At 43.0% G+C, this 26,292-nt stretch overlaps 1 protein-coding gene across 3 annotated transcripts in view; it reads left to right on the top strand.

Annotated features, from left to right (window-relative positions):
• The window catches only part of DOCK5 (dedicator of cytokinesis 5), a 181,436-nt gene that overhangs the window by 11,248 nt on the left and 143,896 nt on the right, over positions 1 to 26,292 (top strand). For all 3 annotated transcript variants that reach the window (XM_060250561.1, XM_060250563.1, XM_060250564.1), the window contains exon 2: positions 25,538 to 25,621. In XM_060250561.1, coding sequence (XP_060106544.1) covers positions 25,538 to 25,621 — 84 coding nt within the window. The remainder of the gene's footprint in view (positions 1 to 25,537; positions 25,622 to 26,292) is intronic.

Genomic DNA, 26,292 nt, shown 5'->3' with positions numbered 1-26,292 from the left:
CATTCCCTTGGAAGGTAGAGGGCAGATGGGGAAAAACATGGTAGTCCTTATACTAACGAAATTGGGGATTGATACTAGATGCACTGTATAACTAGAAGCCAAACTAAGTAGCCTTACCTAGTGAGTGGAGAGCACATAGCTCTCATAAAACAGCAATAATAATAAAGACAGAGCACCAGAAACACCCTCCCCATCTTCCTCTGATAACTCAGTCAGATGATGAGCATATTACATTAAAAGAAACCTCTTCCTTGTCTCTTGAAGTCAGTTTTTATCAAACCGTAATCTAATTTAATTGCATATTTGCTCAATGCTTAGACTCCATGCTGCCAAAACCCTGGAGGGAATCTAGCCACAACCAGGGAGAGAGAGAGGGAGAGGAAGAGGAAGAGAGAAAGCAAGCTTTGTGGATTCAGAGTGACCACAATGAAAGGATAGTGTTGGAGTACTAAAGCTTGTTTGGTATAACCTTAATAACAGCCATAGAACAATTTGCAGCACTGCATTTGAAACAAACATCAAACATGTCTTAGGTATGTGTATCTGCTTTCTTGCATCCTAAATTTCCAGCTGTGCCTGTCCTGCTGTTGGCTCTTTCACTAACCCCATTTTTTGTGGGTTTTGCTGGCTTTTGTGACAGCTCCTGGGGTCTGCATTTCTGTCATTGTTTTTGGATTGGACAGCTGACAAATCTTAGTGAGAATTAGATGGTGATGAGATTCATGACTTGCTCAGAACATGGTGAGGTCATATTCATCATGGCAATGTGGTATTCTTTGAGAACCACAGAAGAGACACAGACATGGGTGGTGATTAAAGAAGGGGGGGGGGAGAGGAGCCTGGCCATTTTATGCAAGTTTTGAAATCATTATAGGCTTTTAAATCTGATTTTGAGCTGAAATTCTGAATAAGGGAACTGAACCAAGGATACAGAGTAAGGGTTGTTGCAAGGATACAGATGAGAACCAAGGAACTGGGCCTGTTGAGATCCTAGTGGCTACACATATTTATTGCTTCTATAGATATCTTGAGCAAAACAGAAGGCTTGTCTGGTCTCATCTTTCTGTATCCTTGAAACAACCCTCTGAGGTAGGCTGGCATAGAGTGAACTTCCTTAAAACCATCCATTGAGCTTCAGAATGATGCAGGATTGTATCCTGTACCTCCCACACCAAACCCAGTGCTTGGTTGACTGTAGCATAGTCCAGTTTATTACATTTTTATCCTCCTGCTCCTCCCCCTTTTCCTCTGAGGACTTCCTGGTAGGGTACCACATTATACATTTTGCAGTAGTGCCAAAAGAAGAAAAAAATCTCGTTGGATCAAGTTTTCTGCCCTCAGTGGATAGGATTTATATTTTCTCTGTCTCCTTCATTGTTAATGAAATAATGACAGATTGACCAGGACATTTAAAAGGGCCATGTGCCAGCTGCCCAGGTATGTGTGCTTGAGCCTGCGCTAGAGAGATGCTATCTCAACAAACTGATGATTTAGCCATTAGTCCCTGAGTCTTGGGCTGTCTCCTGTGTCCGGCAGCAGTTCTCTGAAGTGACAAAATGGGGTCTTTCCAGGTTCTGCTGTTCACTGGAGAGTCTAAGTTTGAATCTGGGCCCTTGTGTGCTGTACCACTGAGCTCTGCCCCTTGACAATGCTCTGGACTTGATTTGTGGCATTCCTGCAAAAACTGGTCGGCCAGCATTGGTATAAGGAAGTTCTGTTGAAACAAAGAAACCCATAGATGTGAGGTAGAGCAGCTGCTTTTCTCACAGGAGATCCCAGGTTCAGTATCTGACACCTCAGGTAAAATAGTCTAAGCAAGACTGGTAAAGATCTTCCTGCCTGATCCCCTTGAGAGCTGTTGCTAGTTGGAAAACCAGGCCAAATGTTTCAGAAGTCTGATCTGACTTGGCTTCAAATGTCCAAGGCTTTTTTAATGTCTCCAGTCTTCTGACAGCTGGGTTATTCAAGGGTGTTGCAGGCCCAGTAATGGACTGCCATATCCTGGCATAGTCCGGGGGTCTGTCTCTTTCAGTAGGAATAGTTTGGAGCAGGGGTGTCAAACTAATTTGTTATGAGGGCCAGATCTGACATAAATGAGACCTTGTTAGGCTGGGCCATGTCGGGCCAGGTGGAATGTGTATACCTATTTAAGATTAGGTAGCAGAGATATAAGCTTTATAAAGGATACAAACACAATTAAAAAAAACACCACCTTAAAACATGCTTAAAATGTTAGCACTGGTTGGTCTTAAAGGTGCTTTCTTTGTATTTCTCCCATGGGATCCAGTGAATGGGGCAAAGGAAGCTCTGGCTCTTCCTGCCTTCCCCAGGGGACTGAGGGGGAGGAGCCTCAGCAAATAGAAGAAGAGAGATTTGGCTCAGTAGCTTTGCTGTGCAGTTGAGACAGCCTGGAAAAACAAGCTCTGCCTTTCCACCTTTCTCCCCAAGGGAGGAGACTTAGCCAATGGAGAAAACAGAGGTTTTGCTCTGTAGCTCCCGTGCAATTGAGCAAGCCCTGCAAATCAAGCTATTATGCAGAAGGAAGCAAGAGAGAGGGAGAAGGACGCAGATGACAGCCAGTTGCTTGGGGGCCTGATAGGATCTCTCCAGGGACCTGATTCGGTCCCCGGGTCACATGTTTGACACTCATGGTTTAGAGCATGGCTGTATTCCCCACTGAGTTCCAAACTAGTCGCACATGGATCTCCTGTGCTCCTCTTCCTGGGCATAATACCTGTTGCAGGATGGGTATATAGAGATGGCTGATCACAGGATGTGAAACAAGCTGCTTCTGCTTTTACTGAGGAATACATTTTTCGTGATCCAAAGGTTGATTGGGGATGTGTGGCCCACACACTGACCTTGCTGAATGTTTTTTTTTCCAGTTAAAATTATATAGGACAGAGTGTGATCTAATGGTGATCACATGCCTCAATAATAAAATACTGGATTTATACTATCTGATGTCAGAGACTTTCAGATATTATGATGTGCCCAACTGAGCCACCAAACGATATTGTTCACTTTTATTGGTTTTAACTGTCATTTTACTAGGGTTTGTAGAATCTTTCGGGATCAAGTGCCGTGTTCTACTGGAGAAAGTTTTCCTTCCAGACGTTTTGTTCTCAGCTGTGGAGAACATCCTCAGTGGCGTTGCAGCCGGAGCAGGTGCTCAGACCTTCTTGGCTGCTGTTCATTGAGTGGGGGCTCAATGCACAGCAGCCAAGAAGGTCTGAGTGCCTGCTCCGGCTGCAACGCCACTGAGGATGTTCTCCGCAGCTGAGAACAAAACGTCTGGAAGGAAAACTTTCTCCAGTAGAACACGGCACTTGATCCCGAAAGATTCTACAAACCCTAATGATGTTACCAGCCGTGAAAACCTGAAATCTTTGTTGTTTTACTGTTTTTAAAATGTTGCTATCTGCCCGGAGCCCATCTGGGAAAGGGCAGAATATAAATTATCTAAATAATAATAATAATTAATAATAAAGGCAGGAAGGAAATCAGGGAGACTTCCTTTTCCCCAGTGGCTGCTGCTGTCAAAGCAAAGAAGTAGGCACTTTGGAGAGGGAAGGGGGAATTCTCCTATGGCTCATACACAGCTATTCCTTCTTTCCAGGGAACTGTACCTTTGTGAGAGAAATTCTTAACGTTCTTACCAAACTGTTATTTCCAGGAGTCTTTGGGGGAAGCCATCACAGTTAAACAGATGTAAAACCAAAAGGTTGTAGTGTATATTGTTTATATGGTCTTTTTAAAGATAGTCAACCCCTCTGTGAACCCTTCTGACTACAAAATGTAACATTCCTTTTCCCTACAACATATACCAACTGCTGAATTTCTATCAGAGTTATCTAGACCTCCCTATTTGTGGGTGTTCAGCACTTTGATGCTCTGATTCAAATTAGATCTTCAAATGGGAAGATGTTGGCAAAGAACATCCTCATGCTAATCACAATTCATCTGGGTCAGCAGGACCTATGTATGGGGGGAGGTGTTGTTGCACTTAAGTAGCCAGGAAGCCTCAAAATCTCTGCAACAGGAAGCATTTTTTTCAAATGAGGAACTTAATGTATGGGGAGCTGTCATTCTACTGCCCTAAGGAGCTACTTAAGAATTGCCTGGCTAGATCAGACCAGTGAATGCAGGGCCATAGAGGCCAAACTTTCTTCTTGTTTCTCTCCATCACCTAATATTCTGGAAATGTAGGTTCCATTTAGCTGTGGTGGCTAACAGTCCTTAGAACTGTAAAATCACCCTTTATCACAACGTAATCTAGTATCTGTCATACTGGTGACAGCAAACAGGGTCACAGATGCACAGTCCGCCCTGTCCTGTTTGTGGATCAAGTACCTCTGCTATGTATTTTTGTTTGCTTTTCTGGACATGCTTGTCTTAGAGTGATGTTATTTGATGTCCCTCCCCATCCCCCTGTCAGCCACAGCCTCTATACCCTAATTGTGAACCCACATTCCTTGTTGTTCATTGGAGAAGCAGGGATAACTAATTGCATGGCAGTCTGTACATGTGATTTCTCCACTGTCGCACCCACCTTGTGGAATGGCCTGCCTGAGGAGCTCAAGAGGGCTCCTGCTCTCCCAGCTTTCTGCAAATGATGAACATGGAATTATTCAAGAGAGCTTTTCTACAAAGACAGTAGGAGAACTCTGTACAAAAGGCTTCACAAAACTATTGTGGACTGTGGTCTGCACTACTGTATAGTTTGCTGTGTTACTGTCCTATTGTGTAAGTTTGCATCATTCATGTGCCCTGCTAACACTTATGATTTGCTTCTGACTTCTAGACTTCTGGTTGGTCCTACATCCCAAATCCTATATCATTGTTTATTGAACGTCCCATCTTGCTGAGTGTATTGGCTTACGTTCTGTAATGTGCCTTGAGTACCAGTGAGAAAGGTAGACTCCAAGTAAAATAAATAAATATTTCAGTGGATGAACAGCACACAGCTATGAATCAGAGCTAAAGTTTACACAGAAATGTGTTCAATGCTGTTGAGCCTTTTCACATTTAGTTTGCATACCGGTAAATGGTATTGAATGAAAGCCAGCTGCTGTCTATGTGTTTAGTTTTATCACATTTGCACCCACCCGATCCTTTCAAGAGTCAGTGTGGTGTAGTGGTTAGAGTACGAAGCTATTATTAGAGAGACCTGAGTTCAGATTCTGCACTCAAATATGCAGCTCATTAGATAACCTTGGCCCAGTCACTGTTTCTTAAGCTAAACTAACTCACACAGGTCATTATGAAGGAAAAGTGGAGGAGTATGGGGAAAATGCATATACCAACCTGAGCTCCTTGGAGAGAATGTGGCATAAAAATGGAATTTGGCTGTTAACATGGGATTATTTTACAATATCCTTTCAGCATTTGTATGTGGAATGTTGCTAGGGTTGCCAGGTTTGACCCAGGAAATACCTGGAGGTGGAGCCAGGAGACTTTGGGGGTGGAGCCAGGAGCAAGGTTATGACAAGCACGATTGAACTCCTATGAGAGTTCTGGCCATCACATTTAAAGGAACCACACTCCTTTTAAATGCCTTCCCTTCATTGGAAATAATGGAGGATGGAGGCACCTTCTTTCGGGGCTCATGGAATTGGACCCACTTCAGGGAATTTGAGGAGAGGCACCAAATACTATGCTGAAAATCTGGTGCCTCTGCCTCTAAAAATAGCCCTGTTGAGTCCCAGATCCCACGGATCGATTCTCCATTATACCCTATGGCGGTGATGACAAACCTTTTAGAGACCGAGTGCCCAAACTGCAACCCAAAACCCACTTATTTATCGCAAAGTGCCAACACGGCAATTTAACCTGAATACTGAGGTTTTAGTTTAGAAAAAACAACTCATAGTGAAATTAACAAACCGAAAGAACACTTGGTCTGGATAGCATTTGCTTAGGAAATCAACATAATAGCAACATGTCAGAATGGGAGAACATTCCTTTCCCAGAGGTGCTCCTGTCCATCTAATTTACTTTTGAACATGTAGCATACATTATAAACATCATTCTAGTTTGCCATTAGGAAAAAAGAATACATTAAAATATAGTGTGTTTAGTAGTCCAAATCAGATCTGAGAGGTCCTGATTCATATGGCCACTCTGCCCTGGCAGCTTGCTGGGAAACTTTGGACCAGTAATATACTCTGAATTAACTCGCCTCATAGGTTCGTTGTGAGGATAAAAGAGAAGGGGAGAGAGTGTGTCAAACCACTTCAGTGTCCTTTTGGGGAGGAAGGCAGGGGATAAATGATGTTAGTTCATAAATGAAGTTGATGAAAGGAGTCCACTGATTTATATGGCTAAATCTGAGTCCAGAAGCACCTTAGAGAACAAGATTTTTGAGAGTCAAAGCTTCTTTTATCTAATTGAGGGAGCTCTAATGCTGGAAAGCTTGTGCCCCCTCCCCCAAATCTTGTTGGTCTCTAAGGTGCTCCTGGGCTTGAATCTAGTTGTTCTACTGTGAACCAGCATGGCTACCCTTGGAAACTTCAGGGATAGTCTGAATTGTATTAACTAGAAAGTCTAATGTGAGAAAGGAGGGACAGTTTGGTGTAAAGGTTAAGTGTGTGGACTCTTATTTGGGAGAACTGAGTTTGATTCCCCATTCCTCCACTTTCAGCTGCTGGAATGGCCTTGGATCAGCCATAGCTATCACAGAGCTGTCCTGGGAGAGCTTCTTTCAGCCCCACCTGCCTCACAGGGTGTCTGTTGTCGGGGAGGAAGATAAAGGAGATTGTGAGGTGTTCTGAGACTATGAGATTCAGAGTGCAGTCCTGTGCATGTTTAGAGACTAGGTGCTACAGTGCTCACTGTAGATTACTTCTGAGTAACCATGGAGAGCAAGCCCAATGAGGAAAGGCTAAGGGACTTGGGGATATTCAGTCTGGAGAAGAAGAGGTTGAGGGGGGAGACATGATTGCTCTTTTGAAGTATTAGAAGGGCTGTCACTTAGGGAGCTGTCCTGCTGGCAGCAGAGGAGAGGACTGGCATAGGAAAAACTTTTTAACAGTAAGAGTTGTTCAACAGTGCAGTTGACCCCCTCACTGGCAGTTGTTAAGCAGCAGCTGGAAAAACACTTGTCAGGGATGCTCTGGGAAACCCGAACAGCAGTGCAACAGTTAAAAAATAGCTTATCAACAATTTGCCTTATGGTCCCTGTAGCTTGAAAGAGCTCTACTCAGATACTGCTATCACAGGCATCATATTTGAAAGCAAGGAAGCCTTCAGTTCCTCCTTTTCCACTCCTAAACCAGAGGCGATCCCAGCCGCTGTTTCTGCCAGATTAGTGGGATCCAACATTTCCTGTAATAAATCCACACCCCTTCAAAAAAATGTGCTTGATTCAAGATCCTGATCTCTCCTCCCCACCCACCCCACCCCCACACACCCATGCTTCCCTTTGGCTTGGACCGTGCCACAACAGTTTTGAAATATGAAACGCAACCGGGTCTTGGCCACATGAATATGCGAAGCTGTGTTATAGCCATCTCTCTAGTGCAGGGGTGGCCAAACTGTGGCTCAGGAGCCACATGTAATTCTTTCACACACATCATGTGGCTCTTGAAGCCCCCACCAGAAGCCCCCATTTGTCTCTTTAAACAACTTCATTAAGCCATGCCAGTCAGTGGCTTGGAGAATGCATTTAAAGTTCAAGTTGCTTTCTTTCCACCTCTCTCTCTCCCTCTCCACCTATTTTCCTTCCTTCCTTCCTTCCTTCCTTCCTTCCTTCCTTCCTTCCTTCCTTCCTTCCTTCCTTCCTTCCTTCCTTCCTTCCTTCCTTCCTTCCTTCCTTCCTTCCTTCCCAGACATCTGACATTCATGTCTGGTGGATCTCACACATCTGACATTTATTCTATGTGGCTCTTATGTTAAGCCACCCCTGCCCTAGTGGGCCCCATCTAACCCACTCCTTAAAACTGCAGGAACACCTGCAAGGAACTTTCCTCTGTGTGTTGTGCTTGGGGCCTGCATTATGGTTGCACCCCACCCCCCACGTCAGAATTCCAAAGGTGTCCATGAGCTCAAAAAGGTTGGAGTGCCCTGTCGTCTCTCTGAAGGAGGCCCAGTTAGGGTTGCCAGGTTTGTGTTGGGAAATACCTGGAGATTTGGGGGAAGGAGCCTGAGTTTGGGGAGAGGAGGAGCTTCAATGAGATATGACTCCTGAGCCTTGTGCACAGGGGAGGGGGGGAGGGAGTGCGCGTACCCATAGAGTGGACTCTGGGTGCCACCTCTGGCACCCGTGCCATAGGTTCGCCACCACTGCCCTATGGGGACGGGTCTCTATAGGGTATAATGGAGTGCCCAGTGGACATTCAACTTTCTTCTCCCCGTCCCCTGCTTTCTGATAACCCTGAAACTGGGGGAGGGCTTCCAAACCAGGGGATTCCCTGCCCCGAACTGGGGATTAGCAACTATAAATGTTGCCCTGACCTGTATTGCCCAGGCTAGTCTGATCTTGTCAAATCTTGGGAAGCTAAGCAGGGTTGGCCCTGGTCAGTATTTAGATGGGAGGCCACCAAAGAAGTCCAGGGTCATGACGCAGAAGCAGGCTACAGCAAGTTACCTCTAAGCCCCTCTTGCCTTGCATGCCCCACGGGATTGTCATAAATGGACTGCAGCTTGATGGCAAAACAACAACAAAAGAATGTGGAATGTCCTGATGAAACACTACGACCTAACACTGCTCCTCCCTACCAGATATAATCCTTACAAACAGAAAACTGGCATGTCAGTAAGGAAGGAGTTTAGCCTCTGACTTTTGATTTTTGGTGAAGGGAAGGGTTTTTGTTTGTTTTGTTTGAAGGGAATACTCAGTTATCAACAGTCTGAAAAGTAACAACCTGGTTTACCACCTTTGTGATGACTGAGACATAATGGGTTTTGTGGCTGACTAAGAACTTGAACTCAAGTTTTCCTTGTCAAGCACTCTATCAATTCCACAACCTTGACTCCCCCCCCCCCCCCCCAATTACAATAGCTATTGTCTAATTTGCCTTGAGGCTTGTTTTTCTCCAGGACAATGCCTCCCCTTTGGCTCGATTTCCCTGGCATCACTTTGTAGGGAAGGAGGAGGGTAGTGAATGAGAGGCTCTTTTGTCTGGGAAAGCTTCTGAGCTGTTTAAAATGTGCCTTTTAAAAGGCCAAACAAGAAGGGGTCCAAAAAAGCCACAGAGGAAGCTGCATACATAGTAACTGTCAAAAGTTTGCATATGGTTGTGTGCATTGGGGGCTGAGAGCCTAAGTGATGAACTGCAAAATCATGGGGCATAATCTGGTTCCACTCTACTTGAATTTGTAGTAATTTAAAGCAGAGATTTTATGGGATTATTGTTCTTACTTCTTTACCTATGGTAGTTGCTTTGTTTTCACATGGGGTGCCAGAGGCTAAGCACAACCCTGATGCACATTTGCCCACTAGTTCCAATGCTAAGCTTGGTGTGTTTGTTTTTTAAAAAGGCCTCCTTTCCCCCATTCTCCACAGATTATAAATGCGACTACAAGCATATATGTGATGTGATCTGCATTGCTTTTGCAAGCATTCCCATTCCACAGTGCCTGTAGTGGAGAAAGGCTGTCACCTACTGATAGGACACTTCTGGGGGCCTGATTCGGCCCCTGGACCAGATGTTTGACACCCTTGTGTTAGTCCTTGCCTTCCTTAGCATTTCCTGCTTATTTTTGCTGCCTTACATAGATACACAGGCTCTCATCCTGGTCTTCTTGGTCGAACCTAAAGAACAGAATGGCTTAGTTATATCTGATAGAATGACAGAACAGTCAGCATGTAGAAGTAGCTCTGAGGTAAAAAGGTGTCCTTTAAATAAAACAGCTGTTGTCTCTTAAATATAAATAGAGTTTATTTAAACAGCATAATGGTTTCAGTATGGTTCATAAGTGTCATGGTTTCAGAGAGGTCCAATTCTCCTCCTTTCTCTGATATTCCTTAAAGAGACTTAGCCAGAAAGGCTTATTTTCCTCACTTACCACTTAGGCTAGTGATTTCCATAATGAACACAGATTTCTCTCTCTCCACAGCACCTCAAGGGTGCTTTCACTTACACTAAATGTACTTTTAATCCACTTTCGGTTGACTTTGCAACTGGATTTTACTGCGTGAAATGGTGAAATCCACTTGCAAGCACTCGCTGAAGTGGGTTGAAACTGCATTATTTAACATGGTGGAAAGCACCCTATGCCTCTTCATCTATTCAACCCTCTTCTTTCTCATACCCACAAACCCTCTCTCCCAAACCAGCCAATTCCACCTCCAGGGTACAGCTACCAACATAACACATTTCAATCAACCCATCCAGTCCTCCTTTTTTTTAGTCTAGAGGCCTGCATTTTAAAAAGCATGAAAACACATGTAAAAAACGCACATTAAATAACAGAAATAAAACACACAAAATACTTTCATAGTGAAATAAAAAAATTTTTTAAAGGTAATTCCCTGCGCAAGCACCAGTTGTTTCTGACTCTGGGGTGACATCATATCACGGCATTTTCACAGCACACATTTTTACGGGGTGGTTTGCCATTGCCTTCCCCAATCATCTATACATTCCCCCTAGCAAGCTGGGTACTCATTGGACTTACCTTGGAAGGATGGAAGGCTGAGTCAACCTGCATCCAGCTACCTGAAGCCAGCTTCCACTGGGATCGAACTCAGGTTGGGAGCAGAGCTTAGGACTGCAGTACTGCAGTCAGGGGGAAACGATGGAGTCAAGCTGCTTTGGGTTCCCATTCAGGAGAAAAGCAGAGTATCAATATTTAAATAAATACTGTATTTAAATACTTCAGTTATGTTTAAATGTTTTTAAAATTGCATGTGCTGATGCTTTGTAGTTGGATGGCTGGAAGAGTGGACTGTCAGTTTGTAAATGCTTAATCATGTATGATGGTGTAGTTGGGCCAGAAAACTTGTACCTAACATTTTGTGTTAAAATCAAAGCAATATTGCATGACACCCAGGTCTCTTTACAAAATTGATTCCTCTCATTTGAAATGGGAGAGGGAACAGAACAATTTCTCTGTGCATACATGTGTGCAAGAGTTGTGTTCAAGGCTCTTCTGACACTCTTCCAAAGCTGTACTTGAATGTGTCCTGAAAACTGGACAGGTGTGTTCTGTTCAAGCTAAAATAATTACTGTAGCAAGAGTGGAGCAGTCTAGCAATTTTATCATGGCCTGAGCTGTGAACTGTTATCCTTGTGGGTGGTGAGCCCAAAAAGTCCTGAAATGCAGGAGTTATAGCGGACATGTAATATTTCTGTGTAAAGCTCAAATGTACAGAAGATAAGAATGGGTGCCTGCCAGGACTTTGTAGCTTTGCTATACTAAAGTACAATCAGTTGGTGCAAAGTATTTAAATGTCAGCCTTGTCATCCATTCTTCTGATTTCATTTGAAACTCTGTTGATGATGTGCTGGGGATATTATTTAAAACATTATGAGGGGGGCATGTGTGTTTTCTCCCTTTTATATCTGAGATATAGCCCCTGGCAAGCTCTGTGTCTTAAATGTCTAGGCATATAGCTTCCAAAAGCTCTCCGCAGAAGATCAAAAGGCCTTTGTACCAGTGAAGGAACCATCTTCTTGCGCAATTCGTTCTCCCCCCACCCCCCCCCTGCCTATAAAGTCACTGTTGTTTTGGCTAGGGTTTGGCAAGAAGCCACATAGCAACCCTTTTCCACAAGTGCAATCCAAATGCCAGCTCTAAATACACGGCGCCGAGCGCATAATTCCCCTTCCATACAATAGTTTGTGATTCTGTTGCCTGAAAGATGTAATGAGGCTTGAGCTGTTCAGTAGGAAGGCCATCAATGCAGCTCTTTGTTCACCAGGAACAGCAGGCTCTATCAGATTACTGGTTCAAGCCAAAATGCCAGGCTGGGTAGCTCAGAAAGGAACTCTTATCAAAGTTCTCTTGAAGATTTTATGGGTGGGGTGGGAATGGGAATTGCGGCTGTGTCTGAATCAAGTGTGAGGATGTGCATCTTGCTAAACAGATGCCACTGTTTGGATGTTTTGAAGCAAGTTATTGGTGAATTAGGATGTTTTTGTTCTGCTGCTACACCGAAGAAAAAGGATCCACTTTGATGCACTGAGTGTTTCAGCTTCTGGGTTTTTTAACCGTGCAACATTTCATTTTTATTGTTTGTGGCAAAAACATCAGAGTATAAAGAATACATGTTCCATGAGGAAATCTTGTGCATATGCCATAAAGAGATGTTGAAAGAAGCAACAGAGTATGTAATATATCTAACATCTAACATCCTAGGCTAAGGGAGCCAAAGCCAGAACTCAGTGGTAGATCTGTGTGGTATGCAGAAGGCTTTGGGTTGAATCCCTGTGTGTATGTGTAAAGTGCAGTCAAACTGAAGCCAACGTACAGCAACTCTTCAGGTTTTAGAGGCAAGAGACGTTCAGAGGTGTTTGCCATTGGCTGCCGCTGTGTAGCAACTCTGGGCTTCCTTTGTGGTCTTCCACCCAAATACTCATCAGGGTTTAGCCTGATTTGTTTCTAAGATCTGATGAGATTGGGCTATCCAGGTCAGGGATAACCTAGCATTGCCAATTAAAAGGACTGCCCTTCATACCTAAGTCTGTTCCACTTTTAAAAGGACTGCATGTAGTAGGGTTTTGGAAATATCTGTATGTGACACTCTGGAGATCTGCTGCCAGTCCTGGAAGAGAATACTGGGCTCGATGAACCGGTGGTCTGGCTCTGTGTAAGTTGCCTTCATATGTCCCTGCAGTACACATTCACCAGAAAACACAGATTGCAGTCGAAAGATGTGAAGATGTATGACGCAGTTTTGAGTTTCTGTGGCTGCAGTGCTGTTGCAAAGGACCCTATGAACAAGAATTGGTCTGAGTACCCTGTAAGAACATAAGAGAAGCCATGTTGGATCAGGCCAATGGTCCATCCAGTCCAACACTCTGTGTCACACAGTGGCCAAAAAAACCAGGCGCCATCAGGAGGTCCATCAGTGGGGCCAGGACACTAGAAGCCCTCCCACTGTTGCTTCTCTCAAACACCAAGAATACAGAGCATCACTGCCCCAGACAGAGAGTTCCAACAATATGCTGTTTCTAATAGACACTGATAGACCTCTGCTCCATATGTCTGTCCAATCCCCTCTTGAAGCTGTCTTTGCTTGCAGCTGGCACCACCTCCTGTGGCAGTGAATTCCATGTTTTAATCACCCTTTGGGTGAAGAAGTACTTCCTTTTATCAGTTCTAACCCGACTGCTCAGCAATTTCATTGAACGTCCACGAGTGAGTTCTTGTATTGTGAGAAAGGGAGAAAAGTACTTCTTTCTCTACCTTCTCTATCCCATGCATAATCTTGTAAACCTCTATCATGTCACCCGTCAGTCAATGTTTCTCCAAGCTAAAGAGCCCCAAGCGTTTTAACTTTTCTTCATAGGGAAAGTGTTCCAACCCTTTAATCATTCTAGTTGCCCTTTTCTGCACTTTTTACAATGCTATGATTTCTTTTTTGAGGTGCGGTGACCAGAATTGCACACAGTATTCCAAATGAGGCCACGCCATTGATTTATACAGGGGCATTATGATACTGGCTGATTTGTTTTCAGTTCCCTTCCTAAAAATTCCCAACATGGCGTTGGCCTTTTTTATTGCAGTTGCACACTGTCTCGACATTTTCAGTGAGTTATCTACCAGACCCCAAGATGATAATAATAATAATAATAATAATAATAATAATAATAATAATAATAATAATAATAATAATTTATACCCCGCCCTCCCCGCCGAGGCAGGCTCAGGGCGGCTTACAGGACATGGCAAAAGCCATGTTAAAACAATAAAACAAGATAATAAAATTCAATACAATTAACAATTAAATATTTAAATAATCTAAAAACAATCTAAAAAATATAATCTTATAGTGCTACTATCTCAGTTATAATAATATAAGATCTCTCTCTTAGTCAGTCTCCTCCAGTTCACACCCCGTCAATGTGTATTTATAGTTAGGATTTTTGGCCCCAATGTGTATTACTTTGCACTTGGTCATGTTGAACCTCATTTGCCATGTTGACGCCTACTCTTGTGTGATTATTGGATGCCAGCGATTACCTCTGATCCCATGAGAGCAAAATGATGCCCAGCATAGATACGCAAGGCATTCCTGAACTGCATGTCAGCACAAGAGGAACTGGAGAGTGTTTTGAAAAAATTAAGCATGTTAGACACATCCATTGCTCTGTGGACATCAAAGTGGGGGTGCCCCCATCTGGTATTGATTCTTACTTTGTCTGCTAGTATTAGTTTCTCAAACATTCTTTTATTGAAAGAGGAGCAGCAGCATCCCCAAAGAGTAGGGAATAATACACTGGGAGTCCCTCCTGGGTGTATTGGTCTGAAACAACATAAATTTTGAGTTCAGTGGCATCTTTAAGATGAACAAAGTTTAATTCTGGGTACAATGTTTTGTGTGCATGCACACTTCTTCAGGTACACTGAAACAGACTTTGCCAACCATTACATATAGGTAGAGAGGGGGGATTTAGTTGCCAGGAAGGGCTAATTAGCATTAAGATGTGTAATTGAGCTATAAGTATAGCTAACACTGGATGAAAGCAGTTAGTAAGACCTGTGAATAGCAGCAAATTAGTATACAGACATTAAAAGAGTTAACAAATAGATGTGAGAAATGAATGACTTTGCATGTTAAGAACCTGATACCTCTGTAAAGCCCTGGGGATTCCATTATTCGAAGTTCTGAACTTGTACTCAGGACAATGGAACCCCGAGGTCTTAACCGAGATATTGGGTTCTTCTCTCACTACATATGCTAAAGATCCCAGTAGGCAGCCGTGTTGGTCTGAAGCAATAGAACAAAGCAGTAGACAAGTGCTCATTTCTGAATAAACTTAGTTGGTCTTAAAGGTGCACTTGTCTACTGCTTTGTTACATATGCTAAGTCATTCAGTTCTTGCATCTGTTAACTCTTTTGTTATCTGTATGCTAATTTGCTGCTATTCACAGGTTTTACCAACTGCTTTAATCCAATTTAAGCTATACTCAGGGCTTTTTTAAAGCAGGAACACACAGGAACACAGTTCTGGCTGGCTTGGTGTGGTCAGGGTGTGTGGCCTAATATGCAAATGAGTTCCTGCTTTCTACAAAAAAAGCCCTGGCTATACTTATTGTTCAGTTACTTATGCATCATGAACTTAACTATCATCCCCCCATACCTGTATGCAGTGGTTGGTGAAGTGTGTTTCAGAGTCTCTGGAGAAGTGTGCATGCACACAAAAGGTTATACCCAGAATTAAACTTTGTCTTAAAGTTGCCCCTAGACTCAAACTTTGTCCTGACAAGTAGGTTAGACTGAGACAGAGAGACTTCTGTAGAAAAGTGGGAATTGAATCCTGCATTTCACAGATTCCAGCACTTTAACCACTCCATTACAATGAGTTTAGGAAGATTCATCTGTGAAGATTATGAAATAAAAGGAACAATTTCCCCTGCTCATGGCTCACCTGTAGGTCTTTATGTTAGTGACCAACTGTTTCAAATACTTGGAACACCATTCTAGGCAGTAGAAGTGATGCTGCCTCTGAGTATATGCAGAGGACTTTTCTCTCATCACTGAGCAGCTAGATCAGGCTGCTATACATCTAGGATTAAAATGCCAGGCTCCAGGTTATGGTTTTCGTCTGCTTCTGAGGGTGTCATGACTTTCATCAGCTTGCACCCTTCCACCTCTTTAGTTTAGAAAGAAGAAAACTCTGTACCTGGCCAAAGGGACCTGACACTCCTCCATGACCCCTGTGCCCTAAAGCTTGCATCATTACTGCCTTTATCTTATACTCAGCCATCAAATTCCAGTGGTTTCTGTAAGTAATAAAACTTTACAGCTGGCCAGCTGCTGTGTTTGTCCCTTTGACCTTCTGTGTTAGAAAATTCCATAGGGTCTTGGAGGGGCTTAAATGCAATCTTCATGTTAAACTTCTCTTCCACCAGTATTGGCAGCAGCACATAAAAATCACCAAGGGTTTTGTGGTGTAGCTTACGCTAAACTAAGTTTTAGTGTAGCATGAGCTTTCAGGAGCCAGAGTACCTCTCAGTAGATGAATAAAAAAGGTTATGAATCATAAGGATTCAGATCTCTGGAACTGTGTGCATGCGGTCTTGTTATTTTTAGTCCCCTTCTATCTGAACTAGTTAAGTTCCAAGCCAAGGGCAAGGAATAGTGAGGGAATTTGGGGGGAGGGAACAGGGTCCTGGCCCCTTACTTATTGCAGCCCTTTTCATGTTATTTCAGTAATCACACGTTCATCCTGCATGCATGTGCATGCACCTGTTTATAAGAAAACCAGCATGTGTTCACTTTACAGATGAAACTGGGGACAAATCCCTGAATTAATATGAGGTTGAAATCACACATGCCTCGAGTGTAACATGAGAATGAGTTGATGGATTTATAAAGAATCAAGTTTATGCTGTGCGTGGCCTTTGATCTGTATTCACTGCAACTTGTGAACAGGGCTAGCAACAGGACCTCAGCTCCAGTTCCAGAAGGCTTAAGAGCAATGTTCCCTCTAAGCTGCAGAGTCTTGTGAGCAAAAAAATCTACTTTGTGAACTACTGGCATTAGAGTTGTGAGCCACTGCATAAATTAGCTTGCTCTGGGGCCATTTTTCTTGAGCTAAGACAAAAATGTGTGAGCTGGAGGCTAAAAATCTGTGAGCTAGCTCACGCTAACTCAGTTTAGAGGGAACACTGCTTAGGAGGAGTATGACTTTGCCCACCTCCCTCTGTTGAAGAGCTCTGTTTCAGGAGAGCAGCCTGATTTCCAGTATATGGTACAACAACTGTGGGTGTGCTTTGGTGCCTGCCCATTCCTATTTTCCCTTTCATCCTTTATTTTATTTTGAGGCCTGTGGATTTCACTCCGTTGTGTCACAGTCCACAGGCCATATTGAAGGATATAAGCACTCTGTTACCTACCAACTGTCTTGAGTCCAAAAAGTAATTGAGATATGTGTTGCATAGTTGCTAGGTAATGCACTGGGACTTCTTTCTTGTGTTTCCAGCCCTGGTAAAGGGGTCCCAACAAATTTGATTTTTTTCCCCAATTCATAACATGCTTGTTTGAGAAGGGAATGCCCAACCCTGCCAACACTCCATGCTGAACTTGTACTCAGGTCAATGGAACACCCAGGGCTTAACAGAGACATCGGGTTCTTCTATCACAACACATGCTAAATCCAATTTTAATCAAATTAATCCAATTTTAGCTATACTCAGGGCTACATGGGGGCAGAATGTACAACTTGCAAAGATGGGTCTCTTTTTTATCACTATAGGGCTATTTTGGCCAACTTGGTAAAAGCTGCTACTATACTGCTGTCTAATGACTAAGAGTTACAAATTGGGAACACCCCCCCCCCCCTTACTTGATTCTTGTCCCTTACACGGGCAAGCCACTCTCTTTTTCATTCTTAGACCTTCCTCTGTAATGTGGAGATGGTATTATTGACCTAACTGACAGGAGTAAGATTACAGTAGCGTGGTGTCTATGAAATGGTTTGCATGCTCTGAAGTGCTGAATGTTATGCTGTTGGATTATGTGGTTCTGGTGGTATTAAGGGAGCTGGTATAGTGTAGTGGTGAAGAATATAAACTATGATCCAAGAGGTCCTTGGTTCAAATCTTGACAACTTTTGCTAATGACCTAGGAATGCTATTTTCTCTCAGACTTGGTGTCTTCCTACAGTTGCCAGCTCCAGGTTACTTGAAAAATTTCTGGAGATTTGGGGGTGGAGCTTGGAGAGGGTGGAATTTGGGGAAGAGAGGTAGCTCAAGAGAAATGTGATGCCATACAGTCTGCCCTCTGAAATTGCCATTTTCTGGGATAAAATATGATGTGTTCTTAAATATATATAAAAAAAATTGTTGTTGTTTTAAAAGAGAACTGATCTGCATACACATCCTTTCTCTCCAGGAAGCATTAGTTTCTAGATACTGGTTTGTGCTGAGCAGTCTCCAAAGAAATAAGCTGCACTGGGTGAAAGTAGTAAGGCTCCCAGGAAAAATTCCAGCCATTTGTCTTTTGTAAACTTGTACAGAACAGCTGGGTAAAAGAGTTTTGCATTCACTAACTCTGTTGTTGGTCAAGTCAATCAAGGGAAAGTAGCTACTTCACGTCCTGCCCTTATGAGTTGCGTCAAAGCTGTGTTTCTTTTGTTTGCGGACATCGTCTCCTGGACCGTCAAGCCTTCCTCTAAGTCAAACGAAAGTCTTTCTTTCTTTCTTTCTTTCTTTCTTTCTTTCTTTCTTTCTTTCTTTCTTTCTTTCTTTCTTTCTTTCTTTCTTTCTTTCTTTCTTTCTTTCTTTCTTTCTTTCTTTCTTTCCTTCCTTCCTTCCTTCCTTCCTTCCTTCCTTCCTTCCTTCCTTCCTTCCTTCCTTCCTTCCTTCCTTCCTTCCTTCCTTCCTTCCTCTCTCTCTCACCTCTCTCTCTTTCTCTCTCTCTTTTCCTTCCTTCCTTCCCTTCCCTTTCTTTCCTTTCCATTTTTGCTCATCTCTGTAGAAACTTGTTCTGTTTCTTTCAAACAGAAATTAGGATTTCAGGATTCTGATGTTTGCCATAATGGAATTCTGGAAGCCAGATTCTGGGTTGTGACTAGTAATAGCACAAACTGGAACTATCGTCAGTGCCTTGCTTTTAGAGGACCAGAGTTCTAAGATATATTACTTCTTTGTAGAGCATACTTTTTAAAATCCAGTCTGCCCTCAGATTGAAGTTGTTTCCTTGCCATACAGAAATAGGGCCTTGATTAAAGTCATGTGTCATCTTTGTCTGGATTTCTGACTAGGAAATGCTGCAGAAAATAACTTTATCATGCAGCCCAGTAGGACAGTTTAAACCCACTTTTTAGTAACCCAAAGACCTTGGGAATGAAATGCCGGTGTTTACAGCTTTCATTAACAATGGGGGATATATTTTATGTCTCTCCTTTTTGTAGGCAAAAATATGCAAGTATTGAATACATTGTCTGTTGATAAAACCACCAGTGACTTAAAACTTTGAGGACCTTTTTTGAATCAGCATATGTTCTTGACCAGTTATCACCTTTACAGGAAGCTCTCTGCTGCATCTCTGTAGGAGTCACTGCTCCTTCCAAGAATGTTATGACAGTCCCATGGCACTTCCCCATTCTGAGGCAAATTTTCCCACTAAAATTCTTTGGTTCCTGCTGTGCCTGAGCAGCCCTTGGTAGTGGGTAAATAATTGAGTTTTTAAAAATAATTTTTGCCCCACCCTGTACTACAGAATATATTTTGGCTTTTAGCCCAGCCCATGTAGCGTGTTGTGGAAAAGCAGGAGTCCTCTTTTTATTTCCTTTTTTGAAATGAGATGGTTTAATAGTTAAAAAAAAGAACAAGTTTATTCATTGTGAGTCAGGGACTTTGATTGGGATTGCTGAGGTAGAAGTTGTTGATAATACAGAATTCACTTCTTTGAACAGGCAAAATGATGTTATTAAAACATTTTCAGGTATTCTTAGCTCTTAGTTGTATGAGGTGTTTTACTTAGTATTTTAATTACAGCAGCAGTGTTTCTTCAGAGAGTTTCCTATGGTAGTTCAGGTTTCCTGACTTTGTGAACCTGACTCACTCCTTGATTAAATAACAGTTTATTTCTCTTTCCTGAGTTGTTAGTTTTAAACAGTTGTTTAAAACTGTTTCCCTGTTACACTGTTACAACAGACAAGTGTCCTCCTCAGAGCTAAACCCTCAGAGACACTGGGCAAGGGATTAATCTCCTCCTCAGAAGAAGAATTTTAATTTGCCTCCATTCTTTTTGGCTTGAAAGGGAGTTTCCACACACTACTCTAATCAATCTTCCCAAATCTCTCTCTCAGCTCTTGTGTCTGTTGAAGCAGACTTCACCTTATGTTGACACTTAGACTTTGAATTCTTATTGTGAATTCTTTGTTAGGTTATGAATACTATAGTTCAGGTAAGGAGTCTTTTACTTTCACTATACAGGTGAACCGGTCTGACTTATTTTGTCAGACTCATGGACTCCAAAACTCTGTCAGAAACCAAATGACTGCCTTCAGAATGGTTCCACCTTTAAACTGAAATTTCGAGACTGACAACTGACCACTTCCCTCAGCACTCAACTGATCATATATTTTCCTCAGCAGTCACTGGCCAATCAGAACAGAGGAACGGCCTGTATGGTTGTTTTCTGTTGCCCCAGAGGGTTGGACCAGAATCAACAAGTTGAAATTAACTCAAAAGTGTTTTCAACTAAACATTAGGAAGAACATCCTGACAGTTAGAGCAGTTCCTCAGTGGAACAGGCTTCCTTGGGAGGTGGTGGGCTCTCCTTCCTTGGAGGTTTTCAGACTGAGGCTTAGGTGGCCATCTGACAGCAATGTCATAGAATCATAGAGTTGGAAGGGACCTCTAGGGTCATCTAGTCCAACCCCCTGCACAATGCTGGAAACTCACAAACACCTCCCCCTAAATTCACAGGATCTTCATTGCTGTCAGATGGCCGTCTAGCCTCTGTTTAAAAACCTCCAAGGAAGGAGAGCCCACCACCTCCCGAGAAAGCCTGTTCCACTGAGGAACTGCTCTAACTGTCAGGATGTTCTTCCTAATGTTTAGTTGAAAACACTTTGTTGATTCTGTGGACATAGGCAGATCATGAGAGGGAGGGCAGGAAGAGTTGCATCAGAGCTTAGTTCTTGTGGCCTTTTGTTACCTGCCTAGGGAAATGCTGATTGCTGCTTTGAGGCCAGGAAGAATTTTTTCCATGCCAGTTTGGCCAGGGATCCTGGAGGGTTGTGTTGGGTTTTTTTTTTTTTGCCATCTTCTGGGCATGAAACTGGGGATGTGGGGTGGCAGGGGGTTGTGCAGGGGGTTTCACTAGATGACCCTTGAGGTCCCTTCCAACTCTGTGATTCTATGTCACTCAAGCTCTCCCTTCCAAGGAAAAGTTAACTCTCATCTCCTAATTATCTGATTTAGCTGCACTATGAAACCTGCTTTTAAAGCGCAGTCCATCACAAATGTCTGTCCAGAACAGTTACTCACACAGATATATGGGCATGGACTCTTCTGCAATCAGGAGATATTTTTCTTGATGTATTCTAAAGGTAACCTTGATCAAGTATAAGAGTGCAATATTGCTCCTTTTTAATGTGCCTCCATTATCTAGAGCAGGGTTTCCCAAACTTTTCTTTCTCGTGGCCCAGTTATTTTTACACTTCTCCTTCGTGATCCACTAAAATTTGGGGGTGGAGCCAGGAGTCTTTGGGGGTGGAGCTGGGAGACAGGAATTATGTCATTTCTTGTGGTGTCAAGGGCCAAGTGATGTCACTTCTGGGACACACTGAACCAAAACTCCACCTTTTCCTGTGATGTCACTTCCAGAATGTCCGCCAGTGGGGCCAGGGCACTAGAAGCTCTCCCACTGTTGCTCCCCCCCTCCCAGCACCAAGAATACAGACAGAGCATCAATTGCAGGGAAAGAAAGAAGGGGGGGGGGCAAAGAAAAAAAAAAGCCTTACCATCAGATGACCTCAGCCAGCAACAATTCTGCCTAGGGGTCATTTGGTAAAAAAAAAAATAGCTACTGGAATGCCTGCCCCTCCCAGTTGAAAAAAAATACACACACCCTTCTTTGCTGCCCAGGCCTCCCAGGGAAATCTCCCAAAAAGAACATACTCAAGGCACAGGAAAGCTCATATATTGAAGAACACTTCATGGGTCTAAAGTGCCAGTGGATGCCAGCTTTTCTCTAAAACACTGGGAGGGGGGGGAGAAGGAAGGAGAGGCAGCCCAGCTCCTCTCTGCACAACACAGAAAGGGGAAACGAAGGAAGCCAAACAGAGCTCAGACTTTGCAGCCTGCGTCAGTCTTCAAGACTAGCTTTTCTCTGCACAACAGAGAGATGGGGGAAGGAAGGAAGCCAAATGGAGCTCAGGCTTTGCAGCCTGTGTCAGTCTTCAAGGCTAGCTTTTCTCTGCACAACAGAGAGACGGGGGAAGGAAGGAAGCCAAACAGAGCTCAGGCTTTGCAGCCTGTGTCAGTCTTCAAGGCTAGCTTTTATTTGCACAACAGAGAGACGGGGGAAGGAAGGAAGCCAAATGTTGAGCAGGCTTTGCAGCCTGCAGGGATCTGAGATGAAAATTTTTTTGATACTATATTTTTGATACTATCTTCAAGGTTAGCTTTTCTCTGTACAACAGAGAGATGGAGGAAGGAAGGAAGCAGAGCAGAGGTCATGCTTTGCTGGGGGCAGGGCTAGCTTTGGCTTTTCTTGTGACCCAGTAGTGAGGCTTCCATGGCCTGTTACCAGGACATGACCCTGCAAATGGGAAACACTGATCTAGATAGCTAGTGCGGTGTAGGGGTTAAGAGGGTTGACTAGGATCTGGGAGACTGAGGTTCAGTTTTCCACTTCTGCCTTGGCAGTTCACTGGGTGACCTTGGATTAGTCACACTCTCTCAGACTAGCTTATTTCACGGGGTTGTTTGTGAAGATCAAATGGAGGAGAGGAGAATGATGTAAACCACTCTAGGTCCCCAATTAGGAAGAAATGAAGTAAATAAAATAATAAATCAGCACTATGCACAGCACTGAAGTTGTGTTTCCTATACATTGGTAATCCTTGCATCATCTGCAAGGCCTATTTTATAATTTTAAACCTTAGCAACTTGCTTTTCATCCTTAAAAACCAAATCAGGGTTTCTTGGGATTCCGAACACTTAATATACATTTCTGCCCCTTGCACTTGTTCAGCCATTGTAGTGCTTTCTTAACCCCGCAATGCAGAATTATACGCATGTGTGCCCCATTGCTGGAGACAGAAAGAGAAAGAGCCATGCCATAGGAGGGTGCAGTTGGATGGCTGCTCACTTGGGGCAATACTGCTTACTCTGGTATGGTCCACATTTCGTGGCTGTAGGGATCTGAGATGAAAATTTTTTTGATACTATATTTTTTTCATGGAACATTTTTCTGCCCTGCATATGTAATCCCTTGTTTCTTTGAATGTACTATATATGTTGATTCCATATTTACTGTTCTTTGATACTTTGATATTTGTTTGATATTTACTGTTCTTTGTTTCTTCACTTTAAAATTTCAATAAAATATTATTTTAAAAATATAGCCAGGGGGTCTAAAAATGTGTGATGTGAAGCATGGACCAACCCCAGTGCTTGCACATGGTCCAGGTGGTATGTTTGTCTTCTTTTGCTGTGATTTAAAGTTTGCTAACAGTATTTAAATTATTTAAATAAATTTGAATCAAAATTTCCCAACTCAATTTTTTCCTGGGAAGCCCACATTAATTCATTTTTTTTTAATTCATAAGGAAGAATGTCTGTGACTAGTAATTCTTAAGATCATTGGTGATCACCAGCTGGCAACCATCTTCCTGCCTTGTTGAAGTGGTTCTGTTACTCCTTGTGTAATCTTCTGAAATAACTGGTTTTCTTCTGGTTATCCACACAGCTGGCTGTGGATATGATTATGACCACTGTTGCGTAACTCCTTCTGTGTACATAATCCATGGTCGTTTTCGCACTTACCTTATTCCGGAGCGACGTCCCTCTTCACCGCGCAGCGTCTGCGCGGATTTCGCACTACTTGCTCCACAGAACCCGGAAGTCCCGTGGCTTTTGCGTCACAAATGTAAACCGCCAAAAACCAGTTTACATTTGCGACGCAAAAGCCACGGGACTTCCGGGTTCTGCGGAGCAAGTAGTGTGAAATCCGCGCAGACGCTGCACGGTGAAGAGGGACGTCGCTCCGGAATAAGGTAAGTGCGAAAACGACCCATGTTGAGGACTAGGGTTTCTGCTTCTAGGACCTGTATTGTATTGCTCTTATAAGTTGGGGCTGCAGGTCTGTTTTCATAGAACATGTCTTATGAGAGAGAATGGTTGAACCCAAGGCTACCTCCCACAGTCCACTGTATGCATAGTTCAGGTATAAACATACCCCAAGCAAACCCACAATCTTTGAAGGGGGGAGAGTCTCAATACAGTTCTTTTAGACAAATATTTAGTTATTTAGTTAGTTAGTTTAGTTATTTGGGGTTATTTAGTTGTAAAAACATGGCCTGCCATGTGGATTTGGAGGGAACCTGCAGTACAGTACTAAGCAATGGTTGAGTGGTACTCTGTTTAGGATTGCGCTGTTGATTTGATATCTTTACAGACTCCAGAAGGAGTAGAGGAGAACTTGCACAGCTAGCTGTTTACCCAGTGCCTGTTTTTCAAAATGGTCAGAAACCTATCTCCAAGTTGTCCACTTGTATGTATTGCCAGTCTTGCTATTTAAAAGGAAACTTGGAGTATATTATTTCCGGTGTGGCAAACCGCAGTCATTGTGTTTGCATTGGCTCCAAGCCAGGAAGCAATACACTATGATACTTGTGGATATAGTGAATTTCCAAAGAGCCATGTTTTACATGAATGCCTTCCGAATGTTACTGGGTGTCTGGAGATTTTGTTCTGCTTTGTGAATTTCTTTCTTGTTATTGTAAACTATCCATTAATGGAGCATCCTTTCTTTTAAAGGAATTTCCTTGATTATTTTTCATCTTGTGGGATGGTGGGTATTATCACTTTAGAGGGAGAACTGAGGTCAGATTCTTGTTGAAATCCTGTTTGGGGTTATAAGTGGAGGCTCAAATGATGAATTAACACAAACTTCCCTGCACATATAAAATAGGCAATGGGGTTACAAGGTCGGAACAGAAGAGATGCTGGGAAATTCAAGACTGAAATCCCCCAGCTACACTTTGAAGCTGATATTAGTAACAGTTCTGCCAGTGTTTCACCTATCATGACTCTAAGAGTGAGAAGAGTTTTTATCAATTGGGATCCTCTCCATCTTGAAATTATAAATTAGAGATTTGAAATGCAGTTTGAAATTAAAAAAAAAATTGTAAGCTGTCTTGAATGCCTTTCGGTAATGATGGGTGGAAATGCTTAAATATTCAATCATATGAGCCCCTATGTGCAGCCTAAAGTTATACTTCTTGGACTTCTTGACCACCTTAGTATTGAGTCTGTGGTAGAAATGGGATTTGAACTACCCCAGTTTTACCCCAACTTTACTCTGTAAACTTCATGACTGAGCTGGTAAGCTTCATGATTGGACTGGTAGCTGAATCCATCTCCTGCTCCCCATCTTTAGAATTGCTTTTTGTATGTTTTTGAAGGCCCTTTAAAAATTAAGTAATAAATCCTATGGCATGGCAATGTCTTCAAATAAGTTCAATTTATAGTCTGAATGGGAGCAACTCTGAAAGGATGGCTAATCCTTTCCACAACCTAACTCATTACAAAAAAAAAGTACAAAAATTGTAGAAAGTCTGAGAAACCTCTGGATGCTTAATGGAATGAAATCCTTTACCTCTCTACCCTAATCAGTCCTTTTTTTTCATTCTGCTTTTGTTCCACCTCACTTGTTCACTCTTGGTTTCTTTTTCCCTCCTAGCAATCTATAACTACGATGCTGCCCAGGATGTGGAATTGTCTTTGCAGGTTGGTGACACTGTTCACATTCTGGAGATGCATGAAGGTAAGTGGATGTACAGTGTCAAACTTTGATTTCAGGGTCTGCAGTTCAAATTCTTGGTTCTTTTACTGCTTCTTAAAAAGTGGAGTCTGAGAACTTTTAGATACCCTAGACAGGGTTGTCAAACTCCCAGCCCGTGGGCCACACCCAGCCCACCCAGGGCTTCCGTCAGGCCTGCAGGGCTCTTTTCTTCCCCCTCTTCCCCCTCCTGTCCTTACTCTTTGAAACTCAGAGGCTGCCAATGAGGTTCCCAGCTCCTTCTGCCTTGTCTTTGCTGGCTTCTAGGTTTGCAAAGCTACAAGGAAAACACAGAATGGATTTTCCATTAAGGTCTCTGTGTTTATTTGTATCCTGTATAAAGTTTATATCTCTGCTACCTGGCATTGCCTTTTATGGCTCAGCTCCACAGACCCATTTGTGTCAAATCCGGGCCTTGTAACAAATGAGTTTGACACTCCTTCCCTAGAAAGAGAGGAGTAAGATTCTTAGGGGAAAAAAACCCCACCGGGCCAGACCACAACTGCAGGGAATGAACACTGAAAGCCACCCCAGGGCTGTTTCAAGTCAGGACTCGGAGTATGTTAAGGGAAGAAGCTGCAGCCGTTCTGTGTACCAATGTTCCAATCTGAATTGGTCTTAGGGTTGCCAATCCCCAGGTGGGGACAGGGGATCCC

Source organism: Heteronotia binoei, chromosome 12 (assembly GCF_032191835.1).
Source record: "Heteronotia binoei isolate CCM8104 ecotype False Entrance Well chromosome 12, APGP_CSIRO_Hbin_v1, whole genome shotgun sequence".
Lineage (NCBI taxonomy): Eukaryota > Metazoa > Chordata > Lepidosauria > Squamata > Gekkonidae > Heteronotia > Heteronotia binoei.
This window is presented reverse-complemented; position numbering and strand designations above follow the sequence as displayed.